Below are 23,416 nucleotides of genomic sequence, written 5' to 3' on the forward strand. Positions count from 1 at the left end.
ACCGTAGACACGAATCACATTCCCACAGTGGTATCTTCCAACATACTTTATCTGCTAGACCGCACCTTGTTTTTCATTTAGCACTTTCAGCTTTGGAGGCTTTACTGTCTCTGCAATCAGACCCGCATGTTGTCATTTATCTAGCAGGTTATCTGTATCATTTCACAGCAGCAGGGGACATTACCAGTCTAAAGCAAGGTGTAGTATTGCGTTCTATGACCTGTTATAAAGGGGAAGGACATGTGATGACCAGGATCATTCATGTCTCCTACCAGTTTGGAAGTTGCTTCTTTGACTCGCATGGAAGAGTTAAAGCATTGGAGTCAGAGAACTCCTGGGTAAGAGACTGAAGAAGATGACCTCTTACAAACCCTGGATATGTGTGAATAAAGGGAGGGGAATGTGAATCTACAGGACGAAACTCCTTCTTGTTGGAGCTGCTCCATCATGTCCCCTGGAGGAGTTCAGCTTTGAAGCCAGAGGATCATGAGTTCAATCCCTGGATCCCCTGGGTAGATTACAGCTGCGCTGTGGTATTGTTAATCTTCATCACTGCTATCAGGAAAAAGGATGCAACAGCTCATGTGTTTCCTACTCTCTCCATCTTCTATTTCATTTTTATTAAATCCAGTCCTTTTCTTATGTTGAAGCTGCTGTAGAGAATAATTATCAAAGTGAAGCTGAGCAATTCATTTCATGATCCTGCATTCGACCCATCTCTATATTTTGAAGGTCTTTAATTGTATACACTGTTATGTCTAATAGGGGAATGTCATTACTTTCTTCTTGAGCTTGACATTCTCATTTTCATTTCTGAATAGCTGTACACTAAGAGGTCCAGTTAGAGTCTCTCAGAGAGAAGCACAATTCCCCTTTAACTCCCCTCCACAGGGGTTTCCTATATACATTCTCAGTATAACAAAAACACAACATGGACAGGTAGCTTGTCTACCTCACATCTTAAACTACCAATGAAAAAGTAGAATACAGAGACTGCATAAGACTTAAGAAACAGACACCAATGAATTACATTTTAATGTAACCACTGAACCCTTGATTGTGGTCTCTGCTGATTACGTTTTTTTTTTTTGTTTGTTTGTTTTTAACAGTTGTAATTACACATTTATCTTTAGTTGTTTCTGGAGGCACTGGAGCACAAGCCAACAGCAAAATGCTTCAAGCGCTCTGATTGGTTGACGCACAGGGGTAATCCTGGAAGTACGTATATAATGCTAGCAGGTAAGGCAGCAGGTCACAGATGGACGTTACCTGTAGACTGTCCAAGATGACTCGCAGAGACTGCACCTGCCTTTTCACAGCTCCAGAGAACTTCTCATACATGGACGCATCGTACTCACTCATGTGAATTTCCTTCAACCTGAAACAAGAACAAAACAAGATGAATTAATAAGCCTGGGATGAGGGAATACCTTTTCAAGAGGCCTATTCTTTTTTTAAGCCAAAAGAACTCCAAGCCAAGTACCAGTGGAGCTGAAAGCAACACAAAGCTGCAGGTGTTCTGTCACATACTTACAAATGTAGATAAGTCACTGTTTGCACAATAGATGAATGATTCACTGCTGAAACAGAGCCAGATAACTAATCAGTCTACAGTTCCAGCCCTTTGTCCATACAGCTGTTTTCCTTTCTCGTTCCTCTTCATTAAATGAATGCATTACTCTGTTATGACTGTCTTTGTAATACGCCAAGCAAAATAATGGAAGGTGATACTGAACTAATCCCCCTCTCGTCCACCTATTTAAAAGAAATAATGCCACTGATGATTATAGTATACAGCCTCTTAAGACAACAAAAGTAAAGGCAGGAATTCAAACTGAGAATTTTGCTCTTTATAATTCTTCTAACCTCTAATGCAAGTGCAGTAATCTGATATGTTGCAACCAACTGAAAACAAAAAGGGGCAATTAACAGATATACTGACACAGGATTTCTGCAGGAACACAGAACTTACGTTAAATTATTTTTGGAATGTTTCTTAAATGGTTGGCATTTTGACAGTTTTCTTGCATTGTTTTTCTGTTTTGGTGCCTCTTACAGGTTACAGGAAATGGGACAATGTGGTCTCAGGAACAAATATTTCCAAATTTCAACATGTATTGGTTAAAACATGGATTATACCTAATAGGAAATATAGTTTAATGGGTTTAGCATAAAGACCAGGGCGTGGAGATTATCCAAGACCACACATGAACTATATATAGCCTATGCAGTGTTTGAAAACATGTGTGGCCTGTATCACTGATATATCCGGAGGATAAAAAACTAAAACACGGTACTGAACCGTTATCGACCACAAAGCAAAAAGGCACATGCAATATGGCAGCCATTCCAGGTCACAGGTCAAAGTGAAGGGTACCGGTAGACTTCGCACGAGAAGTATCCATAACTGAAATGATGAAGGAAGCTTCTGAAATAGTGTGTGACATAGCAGCAGTTGAAGCACTGGTGGAGCTGGTTGCAGTGGGTTTAAAACTAAACTAACAACTTACCAGATATATCAAATACAATAAAAATGTTTAACCTCCAAGGTAAAGTATGCTGTAGGAAGGTGAGCCCTTGAAGGTTATAAAACAAGAAACCTTAGCTGGAGACTGACTTATCTAGCTGCTTGCATTGACGTGTTGTGAAAAGTAATCAGATATTTAGGCTACCTTTATCAGCAACTTAATAGATATTTACAGATGCAGCAATGACAGTACTTCAAACTGCTTATCACTAAGTGATATCTGTTGGGAACACACACAGTAGTGGCACACTGATTTTGCTAAAGCCCTTTGTTTTTAAATCATTCAATTCAATGTCAATGGGTACAGAACAGCTATATTTAAGATAAGATAACTTTTCTTTGTCCTCATCAAATCCAATGGCTACCATCAGGGATTACACTCAGGGATGATCTAAAGATCACCTTTGTAACCCTGGAAGTGCTCACACTGCATGACTACAAACAGGACCATTCTTATTTACTGTAGTTAAAACCAAACTAATGTGTCTCAGATTCCAAACTGAATAATGAAAATGTCTCTGACACACACCAAGGGTAAAGAGTAATGCTGGGAGAATACTCCCTGGGGCTGTGCTGCAGCTGGGTGTTTAACATTCTTATTGAGGTGAATAGTTATGACCACCCCTTTGCTAAGACCCCAAAGAAAAACCTCAGCCAAGCTGATATTACCAAGAGCATGAACTGGCAGTATCACCTTCTGTGACGTGGAGTCCCTGACTACATCTGAGTGTGGTGGTGGGGCACTCTGGGAATATATGTGAAGGGAGAAACACACAGGAAACTAAAGAAACTTTCCACAGTTTATAAACCGGTACTGCTGTCACTGCAAGCACCGTGACTCCATGCTCGTAACTTTCATCTTGGTCTTTTTAATATGACATTTTATTAATTTAATGGCATTTTTTAATACCTTCATTGCAATTCGGTACTTTTGCTGCAAGTGAAATTATAAGAAAATGTTTGATGTGTCACAGAGAACTTTTGCTTTAGAAATAAATAATTTTAATATTTTTTTTATTAAGTGAAAAACTTAAATATATATATATATATATATATATATATATATATATATATATATATATATATATATAAGGGTTATAAAAAAAAAAATAGGACCAGCATTTTTCAATTAAAAAAAATAAGTTCACTTTAATTACCTTTACGGTGATTAATACCGGTGTCTGTATTTAGTTTTGAAAGGCTTCTATTTAATGTGAAACACGGGTTGTAAAAGTAATTTAACGAGCAAACGTTTGTCAAGTGATATTCCATTTTTTTTTATTATTAAAATTCTTCTCTTTTAATAAAGCTTCAATGTGTACTGTTGTTAGTAAAGTCAGTGTTTGTTTATGTGAAATGCCAGCACCGCGTATCAGACTCAAGATAACCGTGCAGATCTTACTAAACAGCAGTGCTGGAGAGGCTGTGCAGAGCTGGCCGGTCCTCAGACATTTCTGATGCAGGAGACAGTCTGTGCTCTGTGTTCAGACAGGCTGTGGAGAACAGAGGCAGCCTTCATCCCAGTGAATGAAGGCAACTGTAAAGCCCTTTCAGAACCTCTGAGAGACATTCAGTATGAATAGCATCATTCAGCACCCATGTGCCACGCATGCTTGGGATTACAACAATTAAAACTGCCAGCAATTCAGACACGTTAACATGCTGTACTAATAATGTTCGCTGACCACTTTGATGAGGATTTATGAAAAATCTTTCATGAAAAGCTTTCCAATTTGTTTTTGTAATTATACTGTACACATGTATTATATACAGTACATACTGATGAACCTGTTAAAATGCCTGTTAAAATGCTTCTGTGAGAGATTTGTAAGTACAGTGTGTCAGCAATGCTGTGTGAAAGCCTTGGAACGGCTTAAAGCTGGGACATTTACAGTCAAAGGATACAACTTCAGTAATTGTCTCAGCCTTTTTGATAAGAATGCATGCTGAGGCTACACTAAAGGTTTGAAATGGATAACATCAATTCCTGATATAAAGTACAACATTTTAAATCTACAACTTGCACATTCATGGCCTAGCTTACAGAACTGAAGATGGTTTTGCTTTGCACACACACCAGGCCCTAGTCCACAGCTAACAACTCTGCATTCCTGCCAGACATGCCAGTTTCCTGTCCACTGTGTTTGAAAAGACATTCTCTTCTCTGTAGCTGACCATGGCAGCCCTGCTTTAAAACTGTGTTCTCTCATCTCGTATACCTGTCTTTAAAGGCTTTCTCAGCCATCTCCCTGGCAGCTCTCTTCACCTCCTCCGGCACAGCGTCCTTCTCTGCCTGAGACACCTGGTGCACCTTGTGTCCTGCGTCCAGGCGATACGGGCCTCCCTTCCCACCAAGTCCCGCTGTGTCCCGACCCCCTGCAGGGAAACAAACACAGGCACACTTCTGGTCTGAGCTAGCCTGGGTGTGGTCAAGCACAGGGGTCCCCCAAGCCACAAGCACACTTCCGGTCTGAGCTAGCCTGTGTGTGGTCAAGCACAGGGGTCCCCCAAGCCACAGGCACACTTCTGGTCTGAGCTAGCCTGGGTGTGGTCAAGCACAGAGGTCCCCCAAGCCACAGGCACACTTCCGGTCTGAGTGAAGTCTGGGTGTGGTCAAGCACAGGGGTCCCCCAAGCCACAGGCACACTTCCGGTCTGAGTGAAGTCTGGGTGTGGTCAAGCACAGGGGTCCCCCAAGCCTTTTCTGGCTCATGAGTTTAAGTAAAGTTTTGGAAAAGTAAGAAATATGTACACCAAACTGTTACTATGATCTCAGTCTATAGGAACCCTGTTCACGTTTCAGTGTAGTAGCTTCTCCTTGGATTCAGGTATCAGTGGCTATTCTAGGACCCCTGGTGTCCACAGCATATTGTCTTTGTGTTCAACTATCAGGTCTTAACACAATCATCATGGGATGACAAGCTTACACCCTGCTCCTGTGATACAAGCACCCTCCTAAACCCTGTTTTAAACATTATGAAAACATTGAGTTGCACATTATCCTCAGAGAATTTTACCTTACTATTTAACAGTGTTATCAGCCTTATGGAAAAAAAAAAAAAAATAGCCCTGAATCTGAGACACACAAGTACATTTATTTTAAGCACAGGGGTATTTAACTCCCCAACAACTATACAAAGATTAAAAAAAATAAATGCTGCTAAATCTAAAAGAATATTATTATTATGAACACTTGCATAAATGATGTCTTCAAAGAAAACCTGTAGTTGTAAACAAGATATCTATGAACGCGCTGTAGTTAAGACTAAATAAACCTGGCTGTGAAATGGAGTTTTCCTGAATAGGAACACAAAGCCACACTGGGTTCTTGTTTGGAGCTGTGTGCACACAAGCATCCTGTTGATAACTTTGCAGCCAATCCTTCCCACTCAGAGAGACTTGGCGTGTTTGCAGGGACTGTGTGTGCAATCCGGGTCTGTCAGGGGAGGCTAGAAGTTACATCAAGGAGGTGCGTGGGACAAATCACAACTGGTTTCATGGAAAGAGATGAATATCCCTAAGTGTTCTAAAATAAAGCTGCGTATTGATGAAGCTACAGTAGTGATTAACTAACAATGCATTTTAAACACAAACTCCTTTATAGTACCAACACTGAGGGGCTCAAACTATGTGGCCGAACCTTTCGTTTGCATGTTCTATTGTATGATGTGAGAACTTTTCTTCAATTAAATCTTATTGCTCTGGATGTTGTGAGGTCCTTTGAAGTCTCAGATGGCTAACCATAGGAAAGCTACACAGATTTCCTAATTTGAGCTTTCATGTTCCAAAACTATCCCAAGGGTATAAAGTTAAAGCAACCAAGAATAGACTAGGAATACAGAAATAACCATAACCATTTGGCATGATACTTTACATGGATTCTAACTCTACTTGTCTCCCTAGGAAGATGAATGCATTGCTGTATTTTGTATTATTGAGCTCTACACTTCAAGGCTGAATTGATTTCATAAATAATACTTCCCCATTTAAGAATCCCGGCACAAAACAATACCACCTGTCTATAGTGACCCCATGACAGCTCTGGCTTTACAAATGTATTGCAGCAATTCTATTGTGTTTTATTGAAATATTCCAATACTGAACTACTTCAAATCTTAATTTCCTTTCTCAAGAAACTATTATCACTTGACTTCTTTGCCTTTCACATACCACTCCCACTTACCAAAGTTATCTTCTCAACAATACAAACTATTGTATTTCTTTACTCACTGTATAAAGGTCATGTCTTACAAAACAATAACGTACCGTTATTTATACAGTGTATGCTTTGTAACTTTAGGTTGTAACATTACCTACTCATATAAACACGTGCACAGTCGAATTTTTCAGTATAATATTTTCTAATAATTATATTAAAAAGAAAAAAATAGGTCACCTGAACTGTCCCGTGAAGACCATGACAGCCTTATTAATGTGCCTGCAAGTGCAGGCCAGATGTGAGTGTATATCTAAGCTAATACTGACCTGTTCCACCGGCCCACATATTGCCTCCAACATGCGGCGTGTTGTCATGGTCAACCTTTCCATGTTTAGGAGAGCTCACATCCAAGCCGCTGTCTCTCTCAACTGTAATCTGAAACACAAGTCAAAGCACAGCAACTTAACAAACAGGGCAACTGACATGGCAATGCGCGCTATCAGACGAATATGCTCAGACATAGACAACGGGTGGCTTTGCAGGGTGTCTAGGGGGAACGCTTTGAACTGCTTGAGAGTCAAAGCATGCATGTAAAGAGTTTTCATTTTGCTAAAAGGTTTGCACCTGGATTTATCATCATCACATGGAGGCTTCATCACCTTGTGACACAGGCAAAGTATACTTACCATTGGTGCTAAAGAGGGTTAAATGAAAACAACAGGATATGAAGTCATTGTTATCAGTTGACACAAGCTAATAAGCATTTTTAAAAACACTTGTGGGTGGCTGAAAGATCATCAGTCTGCTTAATTTGTATGTTAATAACTCAAAACAAAACAAGTTTTATCAAGCCATTAACTTCCTAGCCTTTTTGATCCCAGTTGATGTGTGCATATCACTGCCAGGGGACACAGTGGAGGGTAGAGTATTTTCACAAAACTTGTTGAGGACCAATTTTATATTGTATCAAATTGTATATATTGTTTATCTTTCTATTTTGACTGCTTTCTGTATGTAATGTTAGTTTTACATACAGTTTTCCTTGCATCTCCTAGATAGATGAAGAAATAATAAAACAGCAGTGCAGTACTGTATTTAAGGGTCCAATTGACCAAATTATTTCAAGTAGCCAGACCAGGCATCCTGAAATATATCTCTTTTTTAATGTTAAATCAGTCAGTGTTTTTCTTTTTTTTCAGTAGGCGTTTGGCTCTTGTGGTGTTGCTTTTGTATAGAAAATGTACTGTTGACCAGTGGTAGGATTTTCTGACAGCTGCCTACACACACATTTTGTTTTAATCAGTTTGCCTTTGAGAGGTTGGTTTACTAAAAATATACTAAAAACAACAGGGGCACAGCAGTTCCGTAATCATGGTACGGCCTGCGAGGATGCAAGGGAGAAACATTCGACAACATCAATGTGTTTGTATTTTTAGAGTGGAGCTGCAATGTGATTGACTATGTGTGCTTACTTTACACATTACATGACAGGTGAAAAAAAAAACAAGTTCTTAGTTCTTTTTTCCACATTCCACAGAGATCATTTGAAATATTTATCCTGAGGCCAAATATACCTTTTAAATATCTATAGGGTACAGGCTCTGTAATCTAACTGGCACATACCAGCACGTTGAATTGAGAACCCTATATTACAAACAATCCTTTCAAATACATTCGTCATGAGGAGGATCTCTAAGTCACACAAAACAGCTCAAGTATACCTAGATATTATTATTATTATTATTATTATTATTATTATTATTATTATTATTATTATTATTCATTTCTTAGCAGACGCCCTTATCCAGGGCAACTTAAAGTCGTAAACAAAAATACATTGCTTACATGTTTAGTTCCCAGAAAAGGGGAACTCTGTCCTAGTAAAAGTACCTGAACCACAAGCTTATCTTTCATCTGCAAGTCTGGGTTACAAGTTTAAGACAGAGAACACACACTCTGATAACATGCTGTCTCTGCCTGGGTTGGGCAGCTCTGGCAGTGGAGGTTTATTCTACAGTATAATTAAATAATGACATGCTTTTTTAGGGGTTTAATTGGTCTCCTGTACTGTCAACCCAACACTTTCAACACACGCACACTATAACAGTTCAGCCTGACAGAAGCGATTCAGTGGTAAGACAGGGATGGTAGATGATCAAGCTGGCTCTCTATTCAACATCAGCTTTAACCAGCCTTGAAGAGACTTCTCATCTCTCAGGCAGGGCAGGGCACTACATGAATCTCCCAGCAGCTGTTTGCTGCAAAATAACTGAACTGTAGCAAAGCTTTACTACTGTGTGCTCCAGCGGATCATTCCTTCTTGCCTTTTCACAATGGCCACCCAGCAAGCTTCCTGATATAGAATGTCAGCAACTAGACCTACTCCAAATGTACTATTCTTTTGTACTAGAAAAAAACTCTCACCTGGGAACACCTAGTACAATACAGCTATGTATATACTAGGATATTATCATTTTTTTATTATCCCCTAAATTAACAGAATGTCTCAAAACTGAATTGACGGGAGATTGGTCATGTGTAATATGAGCTGTATTGAAAAATGCTCAGTATTTATATGGGTTACAGCAGATTAAATAAATTACCTGTCATGCATTTCCATTCACTATGTGGTCATTCTAGCTCAAGTGGATCTGATTCTGGGGAGGTGTTGCCTCCATTTGTGGTTGGTGATACAGAAAGCACATGTGATGTGGAAGAAGAGCGGAGTAACTCATGCTCTGCATGATGAGTGTTGTAAAATGGATAACTCTGGGGTCAAGTTACCAGGAGGGAGTCATGTCACATGACCTCCATATATAGAGTGCACTGCAGTCCGAATTCCGAGGGGATGCTAGTGGTGATGGAATTTCCATAACAAATGTAAACAATATCTGAAAGGTGCGGTTTTGCAAACATGCATGAGAGACAAGTGATTGTAAATGAAAAATTGCAATTAGTTTCTTTATCTCTAAAAGACCCAGCTCCTTCACAGGGAACTGTAATTCACCTTTTAAATGTTATCTTTGACAAGGCTATGTTGAAACACACTTAACAAACTGGAGAATATGTTTTTTGACAGCTCTCCAAACTTGGCTTCTGTCTGCTCTGTGCTGTTATGTAACTCATTGCAGCTGTGAATTCTAATGGAGGAACCTTTTTTATTTTTAGATGCATCAGTTTCATATTTGCAAGCACTCCTCGTCTTTCACCATCTTCCACCAACTCAAGCACAACTTATCATTCAACTTTGTTTTAATGCTGCAAAGGAAATCTGCTTTAAAAGCCCATTCATCAAATTTTTTTCCCAGGAAAAAGCTTTATTCCTTCAGCTTCCTGTTGCTACGTACATGACCCCCATTTCAAATGGATTCAGCAAAACAATAACTGAACTGAAACCAGCCTGCATCGCTGCTCCTGGCTAGAGGCTAGAGGTCAGGCCACCACAGAAGGCAAAGAGCCTGTGAGATTAGGCAAGCAAGACCTTTCACAAACAGGAATGATCTTTGACTTCTACCGGGATCTGCTACTGCAGGGGGTAGATTTTAAAATAGGAATTTACATGTGAAAGTGGAGCAGTATGGTGTAATGGTTAAAGCGATGGATTAAGGCTGACTGACTTTGTGAACTTGTTGCACTCATTAGAACCCCATGCGCTTCACTCATTCCCAGCTATAGAGTTAATATATGACTTGCGTTGTAATCAGAAAAACAGCATGAAAGTTTCTAATGCTATACAACAGTATATGTCTAATTGGCATTCTGTACATTAAAGCAGGAGACCATCTGAATCATAGAATCTGTAGGATTTTGCATTTGCGTAAAACTTCATACTGTTGTCTTGTACAACATCTTTCACAACAAAATAAAGTATCACTGTACTTTCAAACTTTTGAAACAATTCACAACAAAAATATCACTGAATCCATTTTTTACATATTTGCCCAACAGGTATCATCACTGTGTAAAACAAGCTAAGCGACTTACAATGTGTAATGCTATGAGAACATTGTGCTTTTCATCATACACATTCCTTTGTTACTTAAATTGATAATCAGTTACCAGTGCTGGCATCTCACTACTTATGAGAATATCAGGTTTAATCTATAGATAAGCCTATAAGAGATTCGAAGGGAATAACTGACATTTCTGCACAGCGTCACAACTGTCACAAGATCTGCATCATTTACTAACAATTACACCTGCAAACACAGAGAAGAAGAGAGTAAATTCAGTGAATGATAAAACACGGTGTGATGAATCAGCAAAGCAATCCTGTTCTGATTGCAGTTGAGTTCATGAATGCATTTCATGTTTTTCAGTATTAAATGGTTCAGCAAGTAGAAAAATCAGCCAGGATTCAGTCTCCAAGTGTCTCCGAATTGTATAGAGTAACTGGAGGTAGTCTGTGCATTCAGAGTCGTCACAAAGGTGCTCAAGGAAGTAAACACCCATTTTTTGTCTGTATATGTTAGTGTGCTTTTGTTTGTGAAGCTTGGTGTCCAGTGTATCCTGAATCCTTTGCCAGTACAGGACTAAAATTTACAAGGAAAGTTCTGGTCCAAGCAGCCACTGACGATAGACTCAACCTACCACTATGAGGGGAAACAAACAAACAAACAAACAAACAAACAGTTTGACCATTTGTAATCCCTGCATTGGTACGGCATTCTATCAGCTTCATTAAATGTCTCAGCCAGATTTATAACCCTGTGGCTGTTGCACCCTCTCATATATATTCCTGGATGTAACATTCCAGTCACTGGGTTGCCTCCTGCACAGGTTACTGCTCGGGGGGAGGGGGGATGGGGGGAGGGAGGGAGGGAAAGTTATACTAGGTGGCTTTTGTTTCACACCCCATTATACAGCTCATTAAAAACAAGGTTACAACAAGCCGCCTGGCCCCTCCATCTCGTAACTGTCTGCAAGGAGACCAGTACACTTTCTCCTGCTGACTGGCTTTTCACAAGACTGTCTGTGTTCATGTTTAAAGTGCTTTCAAGTGGTTAAAACTCACACTAGCCTGAAGCCCCAATACAGCTTATTAATGTTATTATTATTTGTTTACTTAGCAGACGCCTTTATCCAAGGCGACTTACAGAGACTAGGGTGTGTGAACTATGCATCAGCTGCAGAGTCACTTACAACTACGTCTCACCCGAAAGACGGCGCAGAAGGAGGTTAAGTGACTTGCTCAGGGTCACACAATGAGTCAGTGGCTGAAGTGGGATTTGAACCGGGGACCTCCTAGTTACAAGCCCTGTTCTTTAACCACTGGACCACACAGCCTTGTTATGTCTGTTAGATGAGACCCCTGTTTATGGAGGGCTGCTGTTTTTAACTGAATTTAACAAGACCCAGAAAAGAATACTCCAAAGTTCAACTGTGCTGCATCTAGCCATCTAGTCTACATAAGAACATAAGAACATAAGAAAGTTTACAAACGAGAGGAGGCCATTCAGCCCATCTTGCTCGTTTGGTCGTTAGTAGCTTATTGATCCCAGAATCTCATCAAGCAGCTTCTTGAAGGCTTGAAGGATCCCAGGGTGTCAGCTTCAACAACATTACTGGGGAGTTGGTTCCAGACCCTCACAATTCTCTGTGTATAAAAGTGCCTCATATTTTCTGTTCTGAATGCCCCTTTATCTAATCTCCATTTGTGACCCCTGGTCCTTGTTTCTTTTTTCAGGTCAAAGAAGTCCCCTGGGTCGACATTGTCTATACCTTTTAGGAATTTCGAATGTTTGAATCAGATCACCGCATAGTCTTCTTTGTTCAAGACTGAATAGATTCAATTCTTTTAGCCTGTCTGCATACGACATGCCTTTTAAACCCGGGATAATTCTGGTTGCTCTTCTTTGCACTCTTTCTACAGCAGCAATATCCTTTTTGTAACGAGGTGACCAGAACTGAACACAATGTTCTAGGTGAGGTCTTACTAATGCATTGTAGAGTTTTAACATTACTTCCCTTGATTTAAATTCAACACTTCTCACAATATATCCAAGCATCTTGTTGGCCTTTTTTATAGCTTCCCCACATTGTCTAGATTAAGACATTTCTGAGTCAACATAAACTCCTAGGTCTTTTTCATAGTTCCTTAGGAATAGCAGAGGACCTAATACTGATCCCTGTGGTACACCACTGTAGTACCTCGCTCCATTTTGAAGTTTCTCCTCTAATCAGTACTTTCTGTTTTCTACATGTTAACCACTCCCTAATCCATGTGCACGCATTTCCTTGAATCCCTACTGCGTTCAGTTTGAGAATTAATCTTTTATGCGGGACTTTGTCAAAAACTTTCTGGAAATCTAAACAGACCATGTCGTGTGCTTTGCAATTATCCATTTTCAATGTTGCATCCTCAAAAAAGTCAAGCAGGTTAGTTAGACACGATCTTCCTTTCCTAAAACCATGCTGACTGTCTCCCAGGATATTGTTACCATATAGGTAATTTTCCATTTTGGATCTTACTATAGTTTCCATAAGTTTACATATAATAGAAGTCAGGCTTATTGGTCTGTAGTTACTTGGTTCAGTTTTGTCTCTCTTTTTGTGGATCGGTATTACGTTTGCTATTTTCCAGTCTGTCGGTACAACCCCTGTGTCAAGAGACTGTTGCATGATCTTGGTTAGCAGTTTGTAAATCACTTCTTTCATTTCTTTGAGTACTATTGGGAGGATCTCATCTGGCCCAGGGGATTTGTTTATTTTAAGAGCTCCTATTCCCTTTAACACTTCTGCCTCTGTTATGCTAAAGTTACTTAAAATTGGGGCATGTTGTCCATGTCCTCCTTTGTAAAAACCTGTGAAAAATAATGATTTAATATATTTGCTATTTTTTTCTTCATCTATGATTTTGCCATTTGTGTCTTAGACATTTAACCTCCTCTTTGAATGTTCTCTTGCTGTTATAATATTGGAAAAACATTTTGGAATTGGTTTTAGCCCCCTTAGCAATATTGATTTCTATCTCTCTCTTGGCCTTGCTAACTTCCTTTTTGACTTGTGTTTGCAGTTCCAAGTACTCTTTCTGTGTACTTTGTTTTTGGTCCCTTTTAAACGCTCTGTAAAGTGCCTTTTTTCGCTGCATATTTTTTTAAATTGATCTATTAAACCATTTTGGCCATTTTGTTTTAGATTTAGATTTGTCTACTTTTGGGATGTAATTGTTTTGCGGCATTTAGTACTACATTTTTTAAAAAAAACAGCCATCCTTTTTCTGTGGATGTTTTCTCTATGTTACTCCAATCTACTTCTGTTAGTCTCTGTTTCATACCTTCATAGTTTGCTTTTCTAAAATTGTAAACCTTAGCTTTAGTCATTACTTTTGGGGTTTTAAAAAATACTTCAAATGAGACCATGTTGTGGTCTGAGTTTGCCAATGGCTCTCTGACCTCTGTTTTAGTTAATCTGTCTTCATGATTTGAAAAGACTAAATCAAGGCATGCCTACCCTCTAGTCGGTGCCTTGACAAGTTGTGTTAGGAAACAGTCATTTGTCATTTCCACCATTTCAATTTCGTCCGTCGTGCTCCCCACCGGGTTCTCCCATTTTATACGGGGGAAGTTGAAATCCCCCATTAGTATGGCTTCTCCTTTTCTACACGCATTTCAAATGTCATTGTGTAACAGATTATTTTGCTCAGCGTCTGAATTTGGCAGTCTATAGCATGCTCCTATTATTATGCCCTTTGAATTTTTGTCCATTATTCTGACCCATATTGATTCTGCATTGTTTTCTTTGTCCTGATTTGAATATTTCAACACTATTGAATGTTTAATAGTTATGGATGACTTTAATAAAAAATTAAAAAGGTTGAGAAGAAAATCTTTCATTTACTTCTGTCATTCAGACCTGTTCTGCTGACCCAGTATATGTAATGTTTGAAGCTGTTTGCTTCCAATGTACATTAACTCCCTTGTTATAACCCAGCACAGCGTCAAGGGCAGTGTTACTGTAACTAATCTACAATAACTAATCTGAAGTGTGAATGAAAAAATACTGGAAATGCAATAAGCATGTACAGGTATATCTGCTGGTACTACGTTATGTTATAAAAGAGACAGAGCATTTATAAATGACAAATAGGCTTTACACTTCTAATTCTAAAATGCACAGTATGTAACGTAATTCCAGAGAGACAAAGGGCAAATTCCACAACTTTGATGCAATAAGGAAAAAAACATTCACACAAAGCTGTCTTCTAATTAAAAGGACAGCTACCAATTTCTAAAGACAGCTTCAAAGGATAAGTGTCTAGATTCCAAAACAGAACAGTATGATCTAATGAAATGAAAGACATGAGGGATCCGCTGCAGGCGAGGCAGAGACCTTGAACAGAACATGCTTTCATGCAGTATGCTGTATGTGTCTATCTGTCTCGCAAGAGATCCGTTTAGGCATGAAAGTGAGAGCTCCAGCACGCAGCACAAGATCTGAAGAACGGCAATGTCCTTTATCAGGAGATTTGAAGAACGGCAATGTCCTTTATCAGGAGATCTGTAGAACGGCAATGTCCTTTATCAGGAGATCTGTAGAACGGCAATGTCCTTTATCAGGAGATCTAAAGAACGGCAATGTCCTTTATCAGGAGATCTAAAGAACGGCAATGTCCTTTATCAGGAGATCTGTAGAACGGCAATGTCCTTTATCAGGAGATCTGAAGAACGGCAATGTCCTTTATCAGGAGATCTGTAGAACGGCAATGTCCTTTATCAGGAGATCTGAAGAACGGCAATGTCCTTTATCAGGAGATCTGTAGAACGGCAATGTCCTTTATCAGGAGATCTGTAGAACGGCAATGTCCTTTATCAGGAGATCTGTAGAACGGCAATGTCCTTTATCAGGAGATCTGAAGAACGGCAATGTCCTTCATCAGGAGATCTGAAGAACGGCAATGTCCTTCATCAGGAGATCTAAAGAACGGCAATGTCCTTTATCAGGAGATCTGTAGAACGGCAATGTCCTTTATCAGGAGATCTGTAGAACGGCAATGTCCTTTATCAGGAGTTCTTTCTTAATTTTTTGAAATCATGCAATGAGAATTATTCACCATACTGTTCAATGCTTTTAAACATGTATCCACATTCACATGTTGTTTTAATAACAGCTGAATGTGGATACAGTTCAAGCTCTGCATCTTTTTAGCAAAACTGTGTCATTTGGAAGTGCGATTCACCCGGTCATTCTGCCCTTGAATGCAAGACAGATTCCATAATGGGAGCCATTGAAAACATATATTTGGTCTGTAGCGTTGAATACAAAAAAGTTATTCAAAGCTAGAACTCATTACTTATTAGTATCTTTCAGCAATTATTGCTTTTATAAATATGTAATGGAAAATATATAACAACAGCTATGATTTAAAAGCAGCCAGGCCAAGTGGGTGTTGACATATTCTGTCAACTTCTCATTCCACTGGGTAAGTGATGTGCCCAAGGGAGCTTCTCTCAAACTTTTTTAGAGCAGATAATAGGGACAGCTTTACGAAGTTGAACTAAGGTTGAATAATATATCATATCTGCAAAAAATGTGCAGAGGAAAAAATGTGATTTTCACTTCAATTACACCAGCAGGGGACTTTGTGCTGTGCAAAAAGTCTGCAAACGGACAACTATCAAAATGACCCACATGTTAATGAACCTCCCTTCACTGTGGTACACCTCACAATCAATTAAAAAATGTTATTTACCTCAAATGACACAGAAACTGCGGCACAGGTGTTTTCTTTGGAGCCTGTACTATACTCTACTTGCTTTGTGGTTTTATCCACAACCACCTGGAAGCAGTGTATCGTAAGCTAGGTACATTGAAAACCATGTAATCATGTTATTTCCAGACGGGTAAGTAAATCTAAAGCGACCTCCTGGTAATCTCACTGGAATGACTCAATTACATTCCTAGTTACTTATTCTCCTCCCAATACACTACAGAGGTGCTTATCGTTTTTAGCCGCAAGTTCTTCTGTTGAGACGAGTGTATAAAATCCTGTGTGGAATGTGCTGCAGTGATTCATTTTCATACAATAGAAGGTTAGATCAAATAATTGAGCATGAAAGGAAATCGTTCACAGAGAGAATATTTGGTTAATTTTTTCACACACACATACACACACGCACGCTGATTCTATTTTTCTATTGTTTAATTTTTTTCCAGAAGGAAATCCCCAGACTCCCTGAAAGTCACTATTCATTGTGCCGGGGCATATTCTGAAGCAGGTGTGAAGATGAATTTTCATAAAGGAATAAAATCATTTTAATGATATAACTGAAGGACACCCTCTTGCAACTGCAGTTTCTTTCTATTTTTATACAGTTAAAGTTGCTTTATTTCTCTATGCAACTGTCCCAGAGCCTTTGAAAGTACCTCAAAAGCACAGCCCCAGGGCTCGCAGCAGTAAGGGAAGGTGACAGATAACAGGCTGCATGAGGCATCGCAGCTTCTCATTGCTTTCTGAGCTGCTGTGAGGGCTGTATCTCTGAAAGACAGCTGCGCCCACAAACAAACCTGCCATCCTGTATCAGGTATTCCAGCAAGGAGTCTTCATTCTTTTATATATGATTATCTTCAATAATTGATTGAAGAGTATTCTGTTGAAACTAGTTTCTCTCTGGATATTTTAGTGTTTTTTAAATAACTTTTTTTTCTGGAAAACAGTTTTCACCCTCTACTCCCTCAACTACGTATTGAGCCAACCACAAGAGGCCGGAGTCCTTGGTTGAAGTGGAGCCCCACCAGAAATGGAGATGCTATGCAGGGGTATCAGTTTCCAAAATAACAACTCCACCAGGTTACTGAACAAAAGAATCAAAAGATGCCTTCCCTGTCAGGTGCTCTGCAGCGATGTCACAAGCACACTTGGATGACTGGCCATACAATGTGTAAACGCAGGTTTGCCACGACAAAACACTAAAGGCTGTCAATAAGAACACATGTAGCCTTGTAAGAAACCTGTCTGTTAACATACAAAGAATCCAGGGAGCGTGACATTCCTTTCAACAGTCTTACCTGTGGTTACTAGGAAGAGCTGTTTCATCTGAGCTAGTTGCTGATGAGCACACAGCATGTCCAGGAATGTGAGGGTCACAGGTACATTGGGTGGAGAGGCACTTAACAGCATTAATTACACCTCTGAAGGTGAACTCTGACACAAGCCTCTTTAAACAGCTTAGTCATTTTCTCAGGTAACTATGAATTAAATAAACGCTACCCTGCAGCCTGAATTCTAAAGCTTACAAAATCAGCACTTTTACTAAAAGACTGCATTATTCATTATTATTAATTACTTCGTATAAGCAGAAGACATGTCATATCTCTTATATTGAGTTGGTGGGTATGCGACCCAGGTGACTTGACATGGATTGACCCAAGGCTATATTTTCAAAGTTTCTTAACTCAGATGAACTTCACACTTCATGTTAAAACTACCACAAGAAAAAAAAAGAATTCCGTAACGAAAAAGCAAGCATTACTGTAGTACAATTAATGAAATTGAAAGACTGCAATAAATGAACATATATATCTTAATATACTGTAAAAAGACTCCAATGAAATGAACAGTCTATTGTATATATCATGTTTAAAGTAAATGTTTGGGAGTTTCATTAATCATGTCTCTCAGGTGCCACCATGTGGCAACTTTTAAGTAATGCATGGAATTGAAGAAAATTATTTGAGAAAAAAATGGTACAGTTTAAAATTTCCAATCACAAACAAGACACGAACGACACCCAAAGCAGAATTGTGTCCGGGATTGAAAAGAAAAACATTTTTGATGAAGGGGTGCACACTGCAGGCCATAAAAGGTCTATATTTACACTTTGTTTACCTCAGTACATTTCCCCCATGCTTTCCCCACAGTTACACTATGCATTTACCACAGTGTGCCATGTTTATTATTATGCTTCAACACACCTCTCTGTATGCTTTACAATGCTTACCTATGCTTTAGCAATCTTTCACAATGCATATTAGACTTTGCTAGGTTTCTACTATGGTAATTTTTTTATAAGGCGAATATGAGGAATAATAATAGGAATACAAACAAAAATGACTGATAAATTCCCAGCGTCTGATCTTCATGTTATTTCCAGTATCCAGGAGTCCTGTTTCCAGTTTCAAATGGTATGTTTGGTCTGACTATTTTTCTGCAATGCAACCTGGGCATGCGTTTTGGTGTGTTCCCTGCAATATCTCTGTTTAGTCAGCAGGTGGAGATGTAAGATTTAGAATGGAGAAAACTATAGCAACTAAATGATAGCACCACAGATGACTTGTATAATGATTACAGTAGTAGCAATACGGTGTTTGTTTAGATTATCCAGTCACATAATTTGCAAGGGGTGTTATCCAGATTGCGTTCCTAAAATGTAAAGGCCAGACTGTTAGCCCTAATTTAAGGGGTCACTATTAAAAGCTAATCATAGCGTAGGAAGGACCGCTGTCCATGCTGAGAGGCAAACAAGTGAGCTCTCCTCTGCTTCCACCTCCAGTTCATTTTATATAGGCTTGTCGTAGTTCTAGGAGCGAGGCGAGGCTCACTATGCTAATCCTATTGGTTCCTCAGCCTATATAGTCCAGGCTCACCTTGTTCTGCAAAACTTTCTCCTCCACCTCCCCACCGCCTCCTTTGTAACTGTATCTCCCTTCTGGGGGTCAGCGGTCCATCACCCGACCTTGGTGACCTCTGAGCGACGTCGGAGGTCGCACCTCAAACGAGGGCGGCTCCTATCGGTCCAGAAGGCGAGATCCTGGGCTAAACAGTCACTCATCCCACACTACACTTACATCTTACACTGCTGAACTTCGATCTTTGAACAGAATGACACCAGCAGCAGGAATGAAAGTCACTTAACTCACAACATAGCCGTTACTGGAAGAGCTAAAGAAGAAACCCCAAGGTTTTTGAAATGAAGAAGTCTCACTTTAACCTCCCAGCTAATTAAATTGACGCTCACAGTAACATTGCAGAAGAAAACTATTCAGTGACATGGATTGCATTGCAACAAAAAGAGCACCTGAAGCTGGAACAGTAAGCAGTATGAACCATCTCAAAAATATGGTTACAAAAAATAAGCAGCTACCTGCACAGGCCTCCCATCCTCTTGTCCAATCATACTTTGCCACTCCAGCAGGGAGCGCTGGAGAGTATCCAATCCCGTCTCCCAAAGCCTCATGTACCCGCCCATGTCAACTGTGACCACGCCCCCGCCGCCCATGGAGGCCAGCAACACGTCTGTGTGGGAGATCTTAGAGAGCCAGGAGGAGTAGGGAGATAGCGTCCTGGACCTGTGAGCAGGACCATTGCACAGCATGCAGTCAGTGAGGCAAAGCCAGCATACTTCTGATTCACTGGGTTAGAAAGGCCAGTCTAGGTCACACCTGTTTCTTTCAACAGATAATCATGCTGATTGTCCTCAGATAACATGACATAACAATCTGGAAATGTGCTTGCTGACAGTAATTGAGACTTCATCCATCATATTTCAAATTCAAATAAGTTATTTATGTCACATTGAAAAAAAGACCTTTCACCCTGCTTCATTAGACACCCACCCTTTGTCTTATAAAACCCACCCACGCAGCAACATTTGGTGTTGCCGTGGAAACTGGAATCTAAAGTTCAGTATATGCATAATAAAAAAAAAACCCTACAATGCGTATGCTAAACTTATGATAAATTATATTTATATAATCTACATTTACCCTTATAAAAGTTGACCTCATTTTTCCCCATTCTTTCCCCACGGTTACACTATGCATTTACCACAGTTTGCCACATTTATTATTATGTTTCAACACACCTCTCTCTATGCTTTACAATGCTTACCTATGCTTTAGCAATCTTTCACAATGCATATCAGACTTTGCTAGGCTTTTACTTTGGTACATTTTATAAGGGGAATATGAGGATAATTTAACATGACACAGTTTGTTTGTAACATACACACATGCATATATATATATATATATATATATATATATACACACACACACACACATACATACAGTATATATATATATATATATATATATATATATATATATATATATATATATATATATATATATATATATACACATACACACAGTATATATATATATATATTTATATATATATATATATATATATATATATATATATATATACACACACACACACACACACACACACAGAGAGAGAGAGAGAGAGAGAGAGAGAGAGAGAGAGATTTTACCTTGGAATAGGAATATATTTTATCTTCTTTGAATTCAGATCAGTTACTTCCAAGTAGCCAGCAGTCTGTATAGGCTTTGTTTCTGTTTTGAAGTAAAACACAATTAACACATCATTTTAAACACACATAGTGCTAACGAGTGCTTCTTGGTGTTACACTATATACTATACAGGTTGTGCATCAGACACAGCGTGCACAGCATACTGGGGTTTTAGTACTCATTATAAGTAGTGTACTGATGATTATTTGATAGGGTAACATACGACTGGTACTGCTATACAAGATGTTTGCGTTATACAAAGCAATTCAGTCATGTGATCAATTTTATGCACGTTTTATTTAGAAAATGATGGCACAAGTTCAGTTATTGCCACTGAAAGTTCTTAATATAACCAAACTGTAATGTGTATATGGACATCTTGCACAAAAGCTTATTTTTTATGTACACTAAATATGCAAAATAAACTCAATTCATTCCAGATCAAGTGGACAAAGTCTGGGGAGGTGTTTCTTTCATCTTGGTTGATTGAGAAAATGGCACCTGGGCAGGTGCTGCGTGCATGCAAAAAAAAAGCTTTCCAACAGAACATAATGAAATGAGCCAGAATGAACCCCTATCTGACACATGACTGGTGGAAAGCAGGGGTGTAACACTACACTAATGTCACAACGCGATACACACCACGACATGCAGGTCGCCATGCCATATGTATCAAGATACATGTGATGGTCCTGATTGGCTGCTTGTGTGATGCATAAGAAGATTAAATGGTCATTTAATGATGGACCAATTTGTTAAAAGACAACATTTTAATGGGATAGGGAGAGTATGTATCCATACCAACTATAAAACACACATTCTTCATTCAGGAACCACTTGATGAGCTACAAGGTGTTGTGCTTTTGGTCTATTGTTGTGCTTTTGCTTCTATTATGATATGAGATATCCTGTAAAGAAAGTATCATGATCCAGTGATGCACGATGAAATGTTACACTGCTAGTGGAAAGTCTGTTGCAAATTACTTACACACAGAGCTGCTGTGTAGACAGACTCTCAAGAAAGCAAGACCTTGGCTTTTAGGACTTTCACCGCTCTAAGTTCAGAAGGTCCACTATCTGGAACGGTAATGTCCACGACTATACATCTGTCTGGGTAATAACCTTCCCTACCTGGAAGGCAGCACAAAAACAGCATCTGCTGACAGGAACGGATGTCAGCAGTCTGTTAATGGTGCTTGATGTACATCAGCTTACGTTTTCTGAACATAGAAAACAATGCGTCCAACCCAAGCAGCCTTGACTGTTACGAGCACATTTCTAATAAATTGCCAGGGCAGTACATACATACACTGGTGTGTGAACAAAGTCATACGTTTTATTTAGAACAGCACAAGATCTGCTGCACGAATTGTGCCACAAATATGCAGAAAGGTCTGTCAGCAACATCTGTCACAGATTTCTGATTGTGCCGTGAGCTTAATGAAACAATGCCTTCATGACTAAAACTGCACAACACATGCTATGAGTTATATGAGCCAATATCAACAACCTGCAAGCAGTCAAAGACACAATGCAATCCAGAACACTGCGTATGTATGTTTTTGTTATGCTCAATGGCATGTCAAAGTACAACCTGGACCATATAAATAATATTTTTGCCCTGGCTTGGCCTCGAGTAACACATGGTGGTCCATTATTATCATTTTACTGTAGATCTTGCACTGCAAAGTTAGTGACTAAACTTTTCAGTTTTAATTAGAGAATTAAGTACAGTAATTACATATGCAAAACACACTTACTAATAAGCCCTGCTTAGGAATTCCAAATCAGAATTGTAAAACAATGTGGCTCAATTTTGGATCAATATGTTTGTTGCTAGACAACTTCAATGCTATCCTGCTGCTGCCATTAACAAAGTCTCCCTCCTGAATGGAGGAAGCTCCTTGTCATGTGACTCAGCTGGCCCCTCAGGCAGGTTAATGAGCTGCTTCTCTTCCAATACAAGAAACCAAGACGAGGATCAGCCACTGCCATTCTGAATGGGGAGGTCACAAACAACTGCGTTTTCAATAATCAATTACTGCCTCCTTCCTCATCAGGGCAAAGTAAAGGAACGTCATTTACCCTAAACTGCCTTTCCTCTCTGGGTGTTACTAATGAGTACGAAGGTTATGAATGTAGACACAATACAGAATGACACGTCAAAGGGGCCGGATGGACAAACATTGTTAGTGTGTTTATAGCAGCCGTGCTTGGTTGTATTTCAGCAAACGTCATCAAAATGAGCATTTTTCTTACACAGCTTGTCTTTTGTGTGCACACACCACCTACATGGAAACCTTTTTTCCATGGCATGTGGTTCATGTGACATCAACAACATAAAGGAAACACCTCCTCAGAAATTTGGTGACTGTCCAATACAATGTTCCACCAGCAGACTATAACCTTCCAATGATGTAGCTCATAGCAGCAAGTCGTGCTGGACAGTTTACAGTCAAAGCCCCCTAATTTGTC

General features: G+C 39.3%; 1 protein-coding gene across 1 annotated transcript in view; it reads right to left on the reverse strand.

Annotated features, from left to right (window-relative positions):
- The window catches only part of LOC117405972 (von Willebrand factor A domain-containing protein 8-like), a 107,527-nt gene that overhangs the window by 14,722 nt on the left and 69,389 nt on the right, over window positions 1-23,416 (reverse strand). The window contains exons 36-40 of the mRNA XM_034923815.2: window positions 20,902-20,983; window positions 19,768-19,972; window positions 7,012-7,120; window positions 4,747-4,903; window positions 1,270-1,378 (exon numbers count right to left, since the gene is read on the reverse strand). Coding sequence (XP_034779706.2) covers window positions 1,270-1,378; window positions 4,747-4,903; window positions 7,012-7,120; window positions 19,768-19,972; window positions 20,902-20,983 — 662 coding nt within the window. The remainder of the gene's footprint in view (window positions 1-1,269; window positions 1,379-4,746; window positions 4,904-7,011; window positions 7,121-19,767; window positions 19,973-20,901; window positions 20,984-23,416) is intronic.

Source organism: Acipenser ruthenus, chromosome 9, assembly GCF_902713425.1.
Source record: "Acipenser ruthenus chromosome 9, fAciRut3.2 maternal haplotype, whole genome shotgun sequence".
Classification (NCBI taxonomy): Eukaryota; Metazoa; Chordata; class Actinopteri; order Acipenseriformes; family Acipenseridae; genus Acipenser; species Acipenser ruthenus.